Source organism: Temnothorax americanus, unplaced genomic scaffold (genome assembly GCF_048541705.1).
Source record: "Temnothorax americanus isolate GAGA-0224 unplaced genomic scaffold, ASM4854170v1 Scaffold141, whole genome shotgun sequence".
Classification (NCBI taxonomy): Eukaryota; Metazoa; Arthropoda; class Insecta; order Hymenoptera; family Formicidae; genus Temnothorax; species Temnothorax americanus.
The window spans coordinates 2,897-22,072 of NW_027509277.1; the positions used below are offsets into that span (position 1 = coordinate 2,897).

Genomic DNA, 19,176 nt, shown 5'->3' on the forward strand with positions numbered 1-19,176 from the left:
AGCTTTATCCTGTACATACTGTTTATACAATGCGTAATATACTACAAAAAGGCGTGATATCCGCACAAAATTACCTTTTTTAAAAAAAGGTAAAAAAAGGCGCCAAGTACACGTATAGTAGTGTATATGTTGTTACCTAAAAAAAAAAAGAAAGTGGTAGTATTATACCTCGAAAAAACCTAAGTAACAAGTGGTAGATCTTTATATCTCGAAAAATCTCGAAAAAATCTAAGCAGTAGTATCTTTATTTCCGAAAAATTATAACCCAAGTGATACACGTCACAAAATTATGTTACCTTATCAAAAAGAAGAGTCGCGCTTCAAGTGATCTATTACAATTACAAAAAAGAAATGATATCTCTTTAAGTTAGAGCGCCAATTACAGAAAGAACATGTATATTGCCTCAAAAAATAATTGTTGCACTACATTGAAAAATCTTTACATTGTGTCAATTAGAAAAGAATGTATAATAACAATTTTATAAGATTAAAAAATTTTATTTAAATTTAACAAGGGAATACAAGATATTTAAATACAAAGTTATTTACATGTGTATTTTTTAATGGCCACAAAGAATTACAGAAGTAACAGTACAAAATAAAAATATTTTATTAAAATACTTAAATTTTCTTGTAAAAAAACTTGGCGCTGCTAGACCTTTTAAATAAATAAAAACAACAATAAATAAAAATAATTCAGAGAAGAATACAAGGGGAGTAATATTAAATGATTATCAGCGTGGATGTGGGAGTGAGTGATATGGGTGTGCGTGACTACGCGGACGGCGGATAATGCGGCTTATAATTAAGTATAGAATAAGTTTATTTATTTATTTAAAATTTTGAGGTCTAGCAGCGCCAAGTTTTTTTACAAGAAAAATTTATGTATTTTAATAAAATATTTTTATTTTGTACTGTTACTTCTGTAATTCTTTGTGGCCATTAAAAAATACACATGTAAATAACTTTGTATTTAAATATCTTGTATTCCCTTGTTAAATTTAAATAAAATTTTTTAATCTTATAAAATTGTTATTATACATTCTTTTCTAATTGACACAATGTAAAGATTTTTCAATGTAGTGCAACAATTATTTTTTGAGGCAATATACATGTTCTCTCTGTAATTGGCGCTCTAACTTAAAGAGATATCATTTCTTTTTTGTAATTGTAATAAATCACTTGAAGCGCGACTCTTCTTTTTGATAAGGTAACATAATTTTGTGACGTGTATCACTTGGGTTATAATTTTTCGGAAATAAAGATACTACTGCTTAGATTTTTTCGAGATTTTTCGAGATATAAAGATCTACCACTTGTTACTTAGGTTTTTTCGAGGTATAATACTACCACTTTCTTTTTTTTTTAGGTAACAACATATACACTACTATACGTGTACTTGGCGCCTTTTTTTACCTTTTTTTAAAAAAGGTAATTTTGTGCGGTATCAGTATACCCGGACCTGATTACCAGAGTGCTGCAGGTTTAATTTTGAGGCGCGTTGGCCGCGCGCGCGCGCGGTTGCGCGCCCCCCTCGCAAAGAACACGCACGACACGGCGCACATATCGAAATATGGGGGTCAATCGTAATTCGTATTCCGAACGATGACACTTATAGCGGTCGGCCCAACCCTCCTCCCCATCCGCTCGCCGAACTTCAAGTCTCGCCAACAATGTGGGCCATTCAATCTAGATCGAATCGTGTCGATCCGTTTCCGGTGATTCCACTGATTTCTCGAAGAAGATAATGCGCAGAAACGTTATTTATCTCTTTTTTTTTTGTGAGGGTGATGACCGGTTTTTACAACATTCGAGGCACAATTGCGTAAAACGAGTTAAATCCAAATTTGGGCAGGTTTTATAAAAAGAAACGATACCGTATTACGAGAGTATTGACCCTTCTCGCGAATTTAATGCGCCGAAAATTCATGCCGCAATTACAGAACCGAAATGCTCATTGACTAGGCGACGAATTGTGAGCTCGCGATTTTATCGCGAACTTCATGCGAACATTCGGGGTACGCTTTTTGCGACAATCTCTCCAGATCTGCACCCAGTGTTGCGAAATCTTCGCCCGGACGCTGTCTTCGATTGGTAAATTGGAGATAATAGTTTTGTGTATCGCTTTCCCCGAAACGCAGCTCCAATTTCGCCTTTAACTCCGCGTAAGGGAGGGATTCAATCCCGTCGGCAAAAGAATCAAGCAATAAACGAGCTTTTCCACGTAAACACGATGCCAATACGATGGCTTTTTCCGTCTCATTCCACTTATTCGCGACGGCGATGAGCGAGAATTGCGAAAGAAACTCGCGTAACGGCGCGGGTCCCGTCGTAAGTATCGGGCTTCAATTTAATGCCGCAAAAGATTTGGTCCCCGGACGCGTCTATACTCGCGCCCGTCTCTCGCGTCGCGCTACTCGCGTTTTCGCCCGAAGCAAAATTATTGGAGGGACTTAGCTGTGAGATCCTCTCCTGGATTCGGCGTAGCTCGTCGTCACGCTGCTGCACCATCGCCGCGAATTCGGCCTCTCTCTGCGTGCGCTCCGCGCGCATCTCGCGGATCTCCTGCATCACCGCCTGAAGCGTGATCACCTCCGTCGTCATCTCTAGGATCAGTGGAGGAGTCGCTGCCCGGAGTCGTTTCCTTGTGAGAGCGGTCGAGGTCATATTCCGTTTAGCGCGGCTCGTCTTTCCTCAATCCCGGACGAGCCCCCAAAATGTTGCGCTCGCCGGGTCTCTCACTTTCTCACAAGCACTCGCGGCACGCACTCCGTCTCTCTCACAGAAATAAAGAAAGACTCGTTGTTATTTCCGAAAGGAACTTCTTTAATAAATGGCTCGATAATACAGAGAGCTCGGGATGACACGTCCGAACGTGACGGTATCCCAGCTAAATCTGCTCATCAGGTATAAACAACATCTCGTAGAAAATCAATATTTAATTGAACATCGGGCAATCAATATTTCTAAACAGGCGTTACTAAGGGCAATTCGCATCTTGACGGAAGTCGGCCCGTTGCACGCTTCAGCTCGAAGTCAGAGAAGTATACCGGGCAGCGCGCACGCAACAGTATTATTACACCTAGACACCGAAAACTATGGAGCGCGAAATCTGGACCTCGTCATCGGCAACCTGGGACACGTGGACATCGAATCCAAGGCATTAATACACGTGGACACCGAAAACTACGGAGCGCACTATGTGGACCTGTCATCGGCAACCTGGGACACCTAGACATCGAATTCAACGTACGATTACACCTGGACTCCGAAAACTATGAAGCGCATTATCTGGATCTCGTCATCGGCAACCTGGGATACGTGAACATCGAATTCAAGGTATTAATACACGTAGATACCGAAAACTACGGAGCGCACTGTGTGGACCTCGTCATCGGCAACCGGGGACACGTAGACATCGCATTCAACGTATTATTACACCTGGACACCGAAAACTACGAAGCGCATTATCTGGATCTCGTCATCGGCAACCTGGGACACGTGAACATCGAATTCAAGGTATTAAGACACGTGGACACCGAAAACTACGGAGCGCACTGTGTGGACCTCGTCATCGGCAACCTGGGACACGTAGACATCGAATTCAACGTATTATTACACCTGGACACTGAAAACTACGAAGCGCACTATGTGGACCTCGTCATCGGCAACCTGGGACACGTGAACATCGAATTCAAAAGGTATTAATACACGTAGACACCGAAAACTACGGAGCGCACTATGTGGACCTCGTCATCGGCAACCTGGGACACCTAGACATCGAATTCAACGTACGATTACACCTGGACACCGAAAACTATGAAGCGCACTATCTGGATCCCGTCATCGGCAACCTGGGACACGTGAACATCGAATTCAAGGTATTAATACACGTAGACACCGAAAACTACGGAGCGCATTATGTGGATCTTGTCATCGGCAACCTTGGACACGTAGACATCGCAATCAACGTAAGATTACCCCTTGACACCGCAAACTCAGTCGCGCACTATCTGGATTTCGTCATCGGCAACCTGGGACACGTGGACATCGAATTCAAGGTATTAATACACGTAGACACCGAAAACTACGGAGCGCACTATGTGGACCTCGTCATCGGCAACCTGGGATACATAGACATCAAATTCAAGCTTGATTCATAAGAATCGACTTAAAAATTCCCTAGCGGCACTTTCTGCCAAGCGTAGAGAACCTTCTTTTCCGTTGACTCAATATTTATTATATATATACCTAATTCACCTAAATAGAAATCTTCCTCCTGACCGATAAGTCTATCGACCTAATTTTGAAATACGCGCGCGATATCGAAACTGGCGATACCTGCGCCGCCAGTGTCGAAAAAGTGAAAGTGACGTTCTCTGTTTGTTACATGTATGTTAAAGAGCGGTCGACGTAGACGACGACGACGTATCTTAAATATAAATTTGCGCATTTGGACTTTGCGTCGCAATATCTCCGCTCGTAGGGCACGTAGCGGAATATTATGAGAGAAACCCCCCCCTAATTGGACCCCAAGCTATCGATCAAGCCTACTTAGAACTTGATTCGTTCACTCGTTATCGAGATCTCAACATCTCGGGTACTCGCAACCCGTCGCGTCGCGTAAAAGAGTCACGGTCGGTCTCGCTCCGCGTGTACTTGGCGCGAGACACTACCGTGTCTCTTGATTAACACTTTTCCGCAAAAAGAGCGTGTACGAATGTTGAAAAACCAAAAACATTTAAACAAAATTAGCGAGGATTCAACGGATATCTATTACAAAAATATTATCGAAAAGTACGAAAATCGAAATTATTCTAAATATCCTGAGGTTTGTCTTGCAGATTTTGCGGCGCACTTAGAACATAAAAATGTATTTCAATTTTTTCGACTTAACTGGCAAACGGGTTTCGTACAATCACAACGTTTCAGCCCTTGGTTTGGGCCCTTATCAGGTGAAAAACTATAAATAACATAACGCAAATTATAACAAGTCAATTTAACATGATTTAGAGGAAGTAAAAAAAATAAAATAAAATAAACTAATAGTACCTATGTCATCTGTAAGACTCGTCGGTTGACATATCACAAAACATCCGTATATGAAATTGTTCTAGAAAAATCATAAAAACTGGAAATAGTGCGTGTTAATAGCGATAAAATGTAATTGTTTTGCAATTACGTTTTGCAATTACGAAATTGTTTAATTTTAGAACATAAAAATTATTAAAATGAAAGTGATAGCGATGATGACTATAGTAAAAATAGTGAAATTAAACAACAAAATAAATTGAAAATTATTAGATTTAATCAATATAAATTGCAACAAGATCGATATAATTATTTCAGAGAACAGGCTTTATTATTTTTACCATGGAAAAATGAATTAAACGATGTGGAGACACAAGATTGTGAGCGAATATTTACATAGAAAATATTCAAATAATAAAAGAGAATAGAAAGAAATACTCAATTATAGGAGATGCAGAAATTAATGAGGCATTAGATCAAGCATAAAAAGATCAGCAAGATATTGAAAATAAAGAAGTAGAATCTTTTATGAAAATTAATGTAGAAAAAGAGCAGGAGGTAGATATATTTACTCAAACTGGTATTGTAGATGGTTCAAATAAAAGTAAAAAGAAAATAAGCAGTCCATCTAAAGTTTTAAAAGAAGAAATAATGAATATACTTCGCGAATTAAATGATAAACAGCGGAAAATTACAATGCACGTTTTACATTGTTTTTAGACTGAAAAGTTACCAATTAGACTATTTATAAGCGGATCTGCGGGTGTGGGAAAAAGCACTGTGATTAATGCAATTTATCAGGTATTGTTAAATTACTTTAATGATATGCCTGGTGAAAATAATAATAAAGTGAAAATATTATTATGTGCACCCTCTGGCAAAGCAGCATTTTTAATAGGGGGAGTAAAAGGGGAGTAAAACATTACACATAGCTTTTGCTTTGCCAGTAACACAATATAGAGGACAAATGCCAGACTTGTTAGAAGATGTAACTAATACTATACGAGATAATTTATTTGGATTAAAATTATTAATTATAGACAAAATATTGATGGTGGCTAGTACGATGTTCAGTAGAATTAATACACGATTAAGACAAATAATAGGTCAAAACAAAAGCTTTGGTGGGGTATTTGTTTTGATGGTAGGAGATCTTTATCAATTATCACTGGTTATGGATACTTCGATATATCTCCCACCTAAATCATGCATGTTAAACGGTTTTTCAGAAAATGTATTATGGAACAAATTTGAATTATTTGAATTAACGGAAATAATGAAAAAAAAAAAAGATAAAAATTTTATTGAAGCACTTATCAATCTTGCGAGAGGAACAATGTCTAAAAACAATATTGATCTAATAAGATCCAGAGAAGCAACAAATGACATTCCTATAAGATTCCTATAGACGCCATAAGATTATATGCTGACAATCGCTCGGTGGATATTTATAATAAATTGAAGATAGATTTTAAAGATGGAATTGCTTATGAATTTAAACCAATAGACTCAGTTTTAGAAAAGGTAAATAGTAAAACGAGAAATAAACTGCTAACAACATTAAAAAATAAAAAAAGAACAAAATGCAGTGGTTTAGATTCTAAAATCACATTAAAAATTGGAATCAATTATATGATAACCAATAATGTAGATATTGCAGATGGTTAATGGAGCCTGTGGAATTTTGAAATATATAACACTAGCTGACCCGGCGAACTTCGTACCGCCTAACCTCCTTCCCGCTCTCTCTCTCTCTCTCTCTCTCTCTCTCTCTTTCTCTCTCTCTCTCTGGATGGGCGGGGGGGTGGCATGTTATGTTAACAAGTCACTTCAAGTCAAAATTCTAGCTACCTCTAGCAATCTTCATATTAATTCACCTGAGTACATGCTCATCGAACTACGTTTCCCAGATGGTCAATCAGTATTATTCGCGTCCATCTACAGAAGACCTAAAGGCCTTTTCTTGCATGACTTTGTTGAGTCTCTAGCTGGATTCTCACATCTTTACAAAAATATAGTCATAGGGGGAGACCTAAATTGTAATTTATCCTCTGATTGCTATGAAGCGAATTATCTGCGTGCGCTTATGTCTAGTCTATCTTTGCATATTATCAACTCTGAACCTACCTATCATACGTCTACCTCAGATTCATGGCTCGATGTTTTGGCTGTGGATGATGCAGCCAAAGTTTCATCATTTACGAAATCTTCGTGCCCGTTCATTGCTGGTCACGATATTTTGGAATTGTCTTTATCAATTAATGTTAGTCTTGTATCTCAACGCTCCATGTCTCGACGAAACTTCAAAGACATTGATGCTTCTGAATTTGTTGAACAACTTAGATCTATTGCTGATGTGGTTCAAGCTGAGACTGGCGAGCTGTCTGACACCAATGTTGACGGTTTCTGCAACGTGCTGTCTCGCAATTTGTTGCAGACTCTTGATGTGTTTGCTCCCATGAAAGCATTCGCGGTCAGAAGGCCTCCAGCACGATGGCTTACGTCGGAATTGGTGGCTCGTATGCGTGTCCGCAATCAGTTATACAAACAGGCTAAACGTTCCCGCTCTCTATTGGGCTACGCGACCTACAGACTTTTCCGTAACCAGCTGAATGCGGATATCAAGCGTGCTAAGAGTGATTTTCATTACAACTCACTCATCAATATTACTGATCCGGCTAAATTATGGCGGGAATTGGCTCGGCTGGGACTTGCGAAATCGACTCTTATTTCTCCGTTACATTTTTTTACGTCTAATCAGCTTAACCTATACTATGCTTCGGTTTCTAATGCCCAGCCTCCTTGCATGTATTCTGATTATAGCTCGGCCATTGCTCTAGTAGGCCCTCCTGTTAATAGGCCTGAATTCGTTTTCTCTTCTGTCTCACCTCGCTCTGTTTTTGAGGCTATTTCTGAGAAGCCTCTTCATTCATATGCATCTGGTGCCGACGGTATTCCTTTGTATGTTTTGCGTATTGCTTGGCCAATTATCTCGTCATGTTTGACGTCTTTGCTGAATCGATCTCTACATTCTTCTGTGTTTCCGTCTGAGTGGAAGAGAGCTTATATTCGTCCACTCTCAAAAATTCGAACACTTCTTTCTCCGTCTGACACTAGACCGATTGCTAACTTGCCAGAACTGTCTAAAGTATTCGAGAAGATTGTGGCTGCACAAATACTTGACTATTTACACGAGCATGACATCCTCAATCCCAGACAGTCTGCGTATCGCTCGAGTTATAATATTCAGTCAGCTCTTCTACGTGTTTGCAACGACATCAAGCAGGGAATTGATGAAGGTTTAATCACTATTATGATTCTCTTTGATTTCAGCAAGGCGTTTGACACTGTTCCCCACTTACTGCTACTTATCAAGCTTAAAGAAATTGGCTTTTCTGTTGCAGTCCTAAACTGGATATTCTCGTATTTAACTGGCCGTTCTCAAGCGGTTATTGACGATGCTGGGAACCTCTCTGATTGGGTATTTACCTCATCTGGAGTCCCGCAAGGTTCCGTACTTGGCCCTCTCTTGTTTATATTATTCATTAATGACATAAGTAAAATTTTGCGTTATGTGCTTCACATGATATTTGCTGACGACATTCAAATTTATCTTTCATGCTCACCTGCCAACATTTTACATGCCTTGGAACTAATTTCGAGAGATGCCAACGCCATTTTTAACTATGCCAATTCCAACGGTCTCAAACTCAATCCTGCAAAGTCAAAGGTCATCATATTTGGCAGTCAAGCGTATGTAAACGGCATCGATCTTGGCAGTACACCGCCTATTGTCGTAAACAACACGCCTTTACCTTATGTGAGTGAGGTACGGAACTTAGGTGTCATCCTCACGTCCAATTTATCCTGGACGAATCATATCTCGTTGGTTTCGCAGAGAGTCCATCATGCTTTATACAATCTGAAATACAATAAAAACTCTCTTTTCACCAATCTCAGGATCAAGCTCGTAACAACCTTGATCATACCGCATATTGACTACTGTTGCCTTGTATACCATGGTCTGACCAAGGAACTGAACACCAAGTTGCAGAGACTTGTCAATTGTTGTATTCGGTTCATTTACGACCTTAAGCGAAATGAACACATTACTCCATATCGACGTAGGTTGAATTGGCTTTCCGTTGAAAATAGACGGTACTACTTTCTTGGATGCCAGATTTATCGTATCCTGCACTTGAGCTCACCATCATACCTGCGTGAACTTTTTACTCCGCCTGATCCTACTCTTAGGAAGTCTGACCGGCTTGCTTCATCTTTTGCTCAAACTTTTCATATTCCTGCTCATAGAACAATCGCCTATAGATCCTCTTTCCAGCTTTCCTCCATTTACTTCTGGCATTCTCTTCCTAACTCAGTTACCTCAGCATCGTCTTTTGCATCATTTAAAAGCCTACTTCGCATGTTCTTGCTTTCATCTGAGTCGGACGTATGAGTCTTGTGTTCTTTCTTCTTTTTTCTTCATTGTTCTGTGCACTCCCTATTTTTGTATAATATTGCGTTACCCTATTAGGTTTTAAGTTGCGCTAGTCCTTAAGTTGCGTTAGCTATAAGTTTGTTTTAGTATATTACTTTGTCTGAGAGTGAGCATATGCTGTTGTAATCAGACATTGTTGTCTTTTTTGCCCCTTAGCCATTGCTCGGGCATAATTAAACGTATCAATCAATCAATCAATCAATCTCCCTCTCTCCCTTTCTCCCTCTCTCTCTCTCTCTCCCTCTCTCCCTCTCTCCCTCTCTTTCTCTCTCCCTCTCTCCCTCTCTTCCTCTCTCCCTCTCTCCCTTTTTCCTTCTCTCCCTCTCTCCCTCTCCCTCTCTCTCCCTCTCTCCCTCTCTCCCTCTCTCCCTCTCTCCCTCTCTCCCTCTCTCCCTCTCTCCCTCTCTCCCTCTCTCCCTCTCTCCCTCTCTCCCTCTCTCCCTCTCTCCCTCTCTCCCTCTCTCCCTTTCTCCCTCTCTCTCTCTCTCTCCCTCTCTCCCTTTCTATTTCCCGAAAAATTGAAGAAATTAAAAAAAACGGTTTCTAGAATATATGTAACGAAAAACTATATAGCCTATAGCATGCCCCGCCGGGCGTCGCCCCGGAGAGCATGTGTATTTAGACACGCACATAGTCTCTCTCTCTCTCTCTCTCTCTCTCTCTCTCTCTCTCTCTTTCTCTCACCCCTCACCCCTCTCTCCCTCTCTCCCACCCTGTATGTATTTTTTCTATGTATTTGGATATCTTTCTAGAAATAATTTTTTTTACGTGAAAAACGTTTTTTTTTAATAGTTATTTTGCTATTCCGGAAAATTCTACCCCTACTTCATATACAATACTTTCAAAATCTGTCCAGCCGTTCTTGAGTTATAAATGGTGTAACTAACCCGACTTTGTTTTATGTATATAGATTTATAGATTTAAACCAGGTACGGTAAAACCAGTAAAAATATGGCTAGATTTTAATAATGATAAGGTTGAGCAAAGACGACCGTACTTAAAATATATGAGTGAAAATTGTATGGAAATGTGTTTTGTTCCTTTATCACAAATTTCTGTAACATTGAATGTTAATGATAGAATGGGGTACCAAATAATAAGAGAACAGTTCCCATTGCACTTACACCTGCTGAAGCTTTAACAATTCATAAAAGCCAAGGACAAACTTATGAGAAAGTATGCATTGATTTGAAAAATAATTATCGTATGACGAGATCATTGTTGTACGTAGCACTAATTGTAAGTAGAGTAACTAAAATATCAGATTTATACATTTTGGGTCATTTTACACTTCCAAAAAAACCATTCCCAGAAAATTCTTTGGAATTGGAAATAAAAAGACTTAAACAAAAGAAAATTTTAAAATTAGCGTACTCAAAAGTAATAAAAAAAAAATATTCTAAAAGTTAAAGGCTTTTGATCGCGTATAAAGCTGGGTCTAATCAACCAAATCTTAAAGAATTATATATAAAATAGGGGTAGAAAAAATATTTTTTTTAGGCAGAAATCGGTAACTCTTTCACCAATTTTCGCGAAATTCAAAACAACCTTCCTTTAATGATACTTGCGATCTATCCATAAAAAAAATTAAGCTCGATATCTCAAAATTTGTGGAAATTAGGGCAATCTTGTAAATTTTTTTAGATAAAAATCGGTAACTTCTTTATTATTATCGACCCAACTGGCCAATTGAAACAAGATTGCACAACGTTTCGACCGAATTCCGGTCCTTATCAAGTGCTTTAATTTAGGTTACACCGATCCGCATAACAAATTTAATTGCATCATTGACGTGGTGTCCTGACAACGTCAAGACAAACGCAAAACTAAACAGAAGAGAAAATAATACATTTAACAATAGAAAACTATACAAATAAATGATTTGAAGAGAGATGGAATTACATCACTACAAAAACTGATCTCAGCCTTCCACAATTCTTGAGTGCCGTAGACTTGATCCTTAGTTCTACTAGTTTTATGTTCAACGGCCAATTTTATGAACAGATCTTCGGAAGCCCGATGGAGTCTCCCCTCTCTCCCATCTTGGCTGACATGGTCATGGAGGATTTAGAGAAGCATTGTATACAGCGGCTCAGTTTCAGGATATCCTTTTTCAAACGATATGTGGATGATATTTTCGCGGTTGTTCCCAGGTCGGGTATTGGTGAATTATTAGACAGTTTCAACAATTACCACGATAGATTAAAATTCACTTATGAAATAAAAAGCAATGGTAAATTGAGTTTCTTTGATACCACGGTCATCCGCGAGGGAGGCGCATTGCTCACGAATTGGTTCCGTAAACCAATTTTCTCGGGCCGGTATATAAATTATTTTTCAAACCATCTTATGAAATATAAAATTAACATCGTAAGGAATTTGGTTGATCGGGCGATTATTCTGTCCGACGCGCGGTTTCACAAGTCTAATATTAGTGAAATAAAAAAGATCCTTATTAATAATTGTTACCCGAAGAAAATTGTTAATAAATATGTCAATGTCCGACTTGGTGAATTGCGAAATCGTAACAACAATGATCCTGTCAGTAACGAAGTAACCCAAGATCCTCGAAGGTGCATTACTGTACCTTACATAAAGGGCCTTAGCGAGAATGTTAGCCGTACAATGCGAGATATGAACTTTAGAGTTCTTCACACCATCCCGAAGAGATTGTGTCATTAGAAAGGGCAAGGACGGGTTGCCGAATCTCAGCCAGACAGAGTTAGTTTATAAGATTGATTGTGCAAATTGTGATGCGGTATATATTGGCCAGACAAAAAGGCATTTAGAAACACGCATCAAAAAACATCGATGTGATATCAGGAAAAATGTAGATAATCATTCGGTTGTGAGCAAACACCGTCTTGCACACAATCATGATTTCAAGTGGCAGCATCCAAAAATTTTATACAAAGAAAAACATTAAAAAAAAAAAAAAGAAATATCGGAAATGTTTTTTATTAAAAAACATGATTGCACAATCAATTTACAAAACGATACTGAGAGCCTGCCATCTATTTATAACCGTGTCATTGGTATTACTTAGTCGGCCCTGTATATTCGGTTCTGCTCGTTTTTCCCACCAGAGCACCTTTTGCTATCCGCGGATTACGTTTGACAATTTCATTTTGCTTTGACTGTCTTACTGTTTGGACGTTGTGCCTCGATATGGCTTGTGACGTTTTGATCTCACCGTTTGTTTTGGAACGCATAAGAATTGTAAGCTTTTAACTGATTTTTACAGTGTTAATTAATTTATTGTTTTTGACCAGCGCGATATTATAACGATTTTGTATAGTTTTCTATTGTTAAATGTATTAATTTATTGTTTTTGACCAGCGCGATATTGTAACGATTTTGTATAGTTTTCTATTGTTAAATGTATTATTTTCTCTTCTGTTTAGTTTTGCGTTTGTCTTGACGTTGTCAGGACACCACGTCAATGATGCAATTAAATTTGTTATGCGGATCGGTGTAACCTAAATTAAAGCACTTGATAAGGACCGGAATTCGGTCGAAACGTTGTGCAATCTTGTTTCAATTGGCCAGTTGGGTCGAAAATAAAACGACTTATTTTGAATTATTCGCTGGCGACGGAAATTGTTTTGTTTCTTTATTATTAACAATTTTTATTAATTCTATTATATTCTTCAATTTTTTTACCCCTATTTTATATATAATTCTTTAAAATTTAATTAATCAATTCCTAAGTTATAGAAATTTTAGTAAGTTTGGCTGTTTTTTTAACAGAAATTGGTAACCCCTTTATTATTAACAAAATTTATTAATTCTATTATATTCTTCAGTTTTTTCTACCTCTATTTCATATATAATTCGTTAAGATTTGGTTAATTAGTTCTGGAATTATAGAAATTTTGGTAAACTTAGTTACTTTTTTAACCGATATCGGTAACCCCTTTATTATTAACAATTTTTATTAATTCTATTATATTCTTCAGTTTTTTCTACCCCTATTTTATATATAATTCGTTAAGATTTGGTTGATCAGTTCTGGAGTTATAGAAATTTCTGTAAATTTGACACAGACATACACACATACCGACATTTTTTTTAATGCAATATTTCGACGTTTTAAAACACTGAACATATTGACATTAAAAACTCAAAAAACAATCTTTTCTTTGGTTTCTTCTATCCCTATTTTATATATAATTCTTTTAAATTTGGTTGATTAGAGCCAACTTTATACGCAATCAAAGGTTCATATACGAATTTACGAAAACAAAGCTTCCTCTATGCTGAGGAAACAAAATATACTAAAAATTATATACCAGAACGTACAATCTTTGAATAAAAATATTATCAATATAAATTGTGATAAATGGTATAATCAAGCCGACCAATTAATTTTTTCGGAAACACAAACAATAGCAAAAGATAATTTTACATTGGAAGGATTTAATATTATTTTTTGTTCAGATAATTATGATAATCGTTTAACAAGTGGAATAATATTGTTACGCCCGTGCTGGACACTGAGTAGAGAAGTCGGGGAAAGCTGTGAAGCGCGCTCCTTGACAACGGGAGTTTGTTTATGGATTTATGATTTTCTGTCTGGCGGATTTTTGAAATCCGCACGCGTTCTGTTTTACGAGTTTAGAGTAAACGCATTTCTTAAATTCTTTTGAGTTCTCTTTCCTTTTGCGAGTTTCGCAAAATACGTGCGCGAGTGTGGAGTGCGCGATAGTGTTACGGCGGCGAACTTACTCGACGAGCGTAACAATATGTTTTATAAAAAAAGAACTAAGCGGAAATATTTTAATGGACATATTTAAAAAAATGAAACAATAAATGGACAACATCGACATATTGACTTAATACTGCTAACTGTAAATGAGGTGCAAGTCATTACAGGTTATAAGTCACCATCAGTAACTAATACAGCATTTACCTATGAATTAAGTAATATTTTGAGCAAATTATTATTAGTAGTAGTAGTAGTAGTACAGAAGTGGGAGGTACCACCAAGGTCCCTATCGGCCACTAGATCTAGCTGATCCTCTGTGCCTTCCCACTCGTTTTCTTTGCTAGGTCTCGAGATACAGTCTTGAACCTTGTACCAGGTTTATCAAATCTGTAACCCTAGCATTTTCTAAATTCTGGGGGGTTAAAAACATACTCCGCCAGGTTTTGTATCTTTTGCATATAAATGCCGGGCATTGGCATATTATATGTACGTTGTCTTCTTTCTTGTCTCCGCAAAGGCGACATGCCTTTTGCTCCGCAAGCCCGAGATTAAAAAGGTGTGCTCTGAGTAAGGCAGAGTGACCAGTGAGCAGTCCCAACGCCATTCTCAGTTTCTGTTTACTTAGCGCCAGTAGTTCTTTGGCCCTACCTGGTCTGCTGTCTTTCATCAAAGTCCTGGCCTGGCGGCAGGTTTTTAACTTCTCCCACCTGGCCAGGTGTTCCCTTTTCAGGCGACCTTTGATGATTTTTTTGCCTACTGCAAAGGGTATTCCCGTCACCTGGCCAATTGGTGCTTCATTAGCTCCCTTCTTGGCCAGCATGTCTGCGGTTTCATTCCCGGGTATTCCTTGATGCCCAGGCACCCATACTAACGTGACTTTGTTAGGCCCGCATAGTCTTTCTAATGCTAGATTGCAATCCCAAACCAATGCTGATTCAGTAGTTGTTTTTGCCAGCGCTTGTATGGCTGCTCTATTATCCGAGCAGATGTTTATCTTCTTTCCCTTTGTATCTCTGTTTAGCAGGTATTCCGTGCACTTTAGGATAGCCAGTATTTCAGCTGTAAAAACAGTTGAGTGGCTTCCCACAGGAATACTTTCCCTGTGGTTTTCCTTCGGCCCGTAGAATCCTGCCCCGAAGCAATCATTAATGCCTGACCCATCAGTGAACCATAGGTCCACATTGGGATCCCCGACTCCCTTCAGGTCAGACCAGTCTTTTCTAGTTGGTATTCGTATTTTGAAGTGCTTTACCAACTGGTATTTTTTAAGAATTATATCTTGTTTTGAAGTGAAAGGGTGTTTCTGGAACAGGTCGAGCCTTGTGTGTCCCAATCCTGTATTTCTCCATTCTCCCTGACACTTTAGTCTGTATGCTGTGTTCCTTGCTGAGTTTACCACGGCCAGGTCCAGTGGAGGCACACAGAGTGCAATTTCTAGCGCCTCTGTGGGGGTAGTCTTCATAGCCCCTACTGCAACCCTTAGGTAGCTACCTTGTAGGCTTTTCAGAAGGTTCTTTGCTTCCACTTTCTCTGTTCTGGGCCACCAGATCACAGATGCATAAAGTAGTCTCGGTAACAGTACCGCTTTGTACAACCATAGTGCTATGGGAGCTTTGATGCCCCAAGACTTTCCCATGGCTCTTTTACACATCCACATGCATGTGTAGAATTTTTTCCTGCTCTCTGCAAGGTGTACTTTCCAGTTAAGTCTGATACCTGTATGTAGTACCAAGTATTTCACTGAGGTTGTAAAGGGGATTACCTTCCACCAGAGCTTAAGAGGCTCAATGGGTTCTGGTTTATATTTCCTAGTGAAGACCATTATATTTGTTTTTGATGGATTAACCATCAATCCCTTGGCCTCACATCATTTTTGGACGATCTTTAGGGCATCTTTCATGCGGTCCCTTAGGGTATCTAAGAAGGATTCTGTGATCACTATAGCTACGCCATTCGCATAGCCACAAGTCAGGAATTCCTTCTTTTGTAGTTTCACCAAAAGATCATTGACTACTAGGCACCACAGCAGAGGGGACAGAACCCCACCCTGCGGGCACCCCTTGCTTGGTTTACCAGTGATACTAATATTACTTTGCGTGACTGTTAGGTTCCTCCCCGCCAGCATATCCTCCACCCAGTCTACTAGCGGTTCCGGGGCCCCATGTGCAATCATTGCTTCCTTAATGGCCTTGTTCGAGGTGCTATCAAACGCCCCTACGATGTCCAAGAAGGTTCCAATAGCGTATCCTTTCGCCTCCAGCTGCGTCTCTATCTTGCCTATCAGGTGGTGTAGGGCAGTTTCCGTAGACCTGCCCTAACTGTAGGCATACTGAGCACTGGCTAGAGGGTGGTCCGCTAATGGTCCATCCTTGAGAAACCTATCAATTAGCCTCTCCAAGGTCTTTAATAGAAAAAAGGTCAAACTGATGGGTCTATAATCCTTGGCTTTAATGTGTCCATTTCTGCCAGGCTTAGGTATGAAGACCACTCTAGTGGCTCTCCATGCTTGCGGGACATGTCTCAGAGCTATGCTTGCCCTAAAAATTTTAGTCAATGGGCCTACCAGCTCTTCGAGTCCCTCCTGTAGGAGCAGAGGGAGTACGCCGTCCGGTCCCGGAGCCTTATAGGGCTCAAAGGAGCGAACCGCCCACTCCACCGCTTGTGGATAAACCACCTTTGCTGCCAACGCCCAGGCCCTGGGCTTATAAACGGCCCTAGGTTGTCGTTGTTTCTCCGTGGCTGAAGAGGATTTTTGAAATCCCGGGAAGTGAACCTCCATGAGATGATTCAAAGTCTCCTCAGTTGTTTCTGTGAATTCTCCATTAGGGAGCTTGAGACAGCTCCACTGTGGGTCACTCTCTTTGCAGAGGATCTTGCAGAGTCTGGATGCTTCTGGAGCACTCTCAATCCCCTCACAGTAACTCCTCCACCCCGTTCTTTTGGCGTTGACTATCGCCTTTTTGTAGTCTCGCTGGGCAGCCTTATGCTTTTCCCAGGCTTCCAACGTATTTACATTTTTAGCCCTATTGAAGAGCCTTCTTACCCCGGCCCTGAGCCTCGATAGCTTTGCATTCCATTATGAGGCACCGGCCGAGGCATTTCTTGGCCTCAATGGGCAATTTAGTTCAAAGGATTCCCCGATAGCGTCGCTTACGAAGCTCGCTGCGATCTCCAGGTCCTCCTTTGTATGGAATTTGGTCGGCGCATTTTTTAGCCGACTGACCAAGTCGGCTCTAAAGCCCTCCCAGTTTGTTTTCCTGGAGTTTCTCCCCCACTGTTCATCTTTCTGTAAGTTCACAAGGTCAAAGCGGATCTGTCTGTGGTCGGACCCTGAAGGTTCATTTGAGACCCTCCATCCCGCCACCAGATCCACCACACCCCTCGTGCACAACGTAATGTCTATCACTTCCTGTCTTCTAGAGTCCAGGAAAGTGGGTTCTGTTTCTCTATTTAAGATTTGTAAGTTAGTGCTCATGATGAAGTCAAGTAGGCTCTCCCCTCTTGGGTTTATGTCGGAGCTTCCCCACACCAAATGGTGTGAGTTCGCATCACAGCCCAAGAGGAGCTCTAGTCCCCTTTCTTTCGCATAAGTTACTAGCTCTATCATGTTTCTTTGGGGGGGGGTAGTTCCTCCGAATCGTAGGGCATGTAAACAGACCCCACTATCAGGTCCCTGACCCCTCCATTGTCTGTATTGAGTTTCAGCCTTACAGCTACTAAATCGCCGTCGCTGAATTGTGGTAATAGACAGGCATCCAGACCTTTCGCCACAATACAGGCTCTTGGTCTTTCTGTGTTGTCTGCTTTGAACAATTTACCACAACCTCCAAGGCCCTTAATGTGTCCTTTGACGAGCCACGGCTCTTGGATGAGGAATAAATGCTTTGTGTGCATCACAGCTGCGCACCTGGCTAGAACCGCCGAGGCGCTTTTGCTGTGATGCAAGTTGATTTGAGTGAAAGGGATATTAGAGCCTGCCATCGATTAGGCAGTCTCCGATCTATCCTCTTTCCTTCCTAACTCCCCCCTGCATTCCCCCCAGGCAACCTAACTGTCGCCTGGCTGAGTCCGCAGAAGGGTTTAAAGTTGAGCGCTTTAAGAGCACTCAACGCTCCCTCCCCAATAAGGGCAGCGAAGTGGGTGCTCGTAGCATCCCTACTTTCGCTACCCCTCGCGACCACCCAATCCGCGGCTTGGAGACCCTCATTTTGTCTGTCAAGTAGCTCTATCGCTTCCTTGACAGGCATCTTAGGGTCCTCTACATGCACTACCACTCGATGCCGCCTAGGCAGCTCATCGAGCCGCATCGCACGCAGCCGGACCCTGTTAAGGTCTATTACCGAAGTTAGGCTTCGAAGCCACCCTTCGGTTTCTACATCGGTGCAGTTAAAAATGACTGCACCGTCCCTATCTGAGGTGCCCTTGCAGGTGGGAGCTTTAGTACCTCTCGCAATGCTCAGGATACTTCCCCTCACCTTTTCCTTCAAGAGAGCAACCTCTTGTTCGTCCAGCTTTCGTTCGGGATACTCCATGGGAACCATGGCCACCCTCACTAGGCCGGATGTTATCTAGGTAAAAGTCCTCTGATCTGAAGTGATTTTAGGCCTTTTGCCCAGCTGTGCAATGCTGGGACTGGGTGTGCTCTGTTCCGATCTGGGACGTTTGCCCATCCCAGCGGAAGCTCGCTCCCCCGTCTCCAGCGCTGCTGCAGAAGCGGAGTTCGGTTCTGGAGCGGGCTTTTCAGCGCCGCTGCTCCCCTCCATCTGCTTCTGTTTTTTGTAGCGGCGACGTGCCGCTCCACTAAATTTTTTCCGGTTTTTACCAGCTTGTGGTTGGGCCTCATTCGGCTCCTTCCCCAAGCTGCCCGGTCTATTTTCCTCAGGTCGCTTGCCACCTACTAAGGTGGCCACGCCCTGGAGGACCTCCTCATACTCTGAAT

At 40.7% G+C, this 19,176-nt stretch overlaps 1 protein-coding gene across 1 annotated transcript; it reads right to left on the reverse strand.

Moving 5' to 3' along the window:
- Positions 1 to 14,577: 14,577 nt before the first annotated feature.
- Positions 14,578 to 15,873, reverse strand: LOC143894781 (uncharacterized). Its single transcript, XM_077401412.1, has one exon. It carries the CDS (start codon positions 15,871 to 15,873, stop codon positions 14,578 to 14,580), a length of 1,296 nt encoding a protein of 431 aa, XP_077257538.1.
- Between the last annotated feature and the right edge of the window lie 3,303 nt (positions 15,874 to 19,176).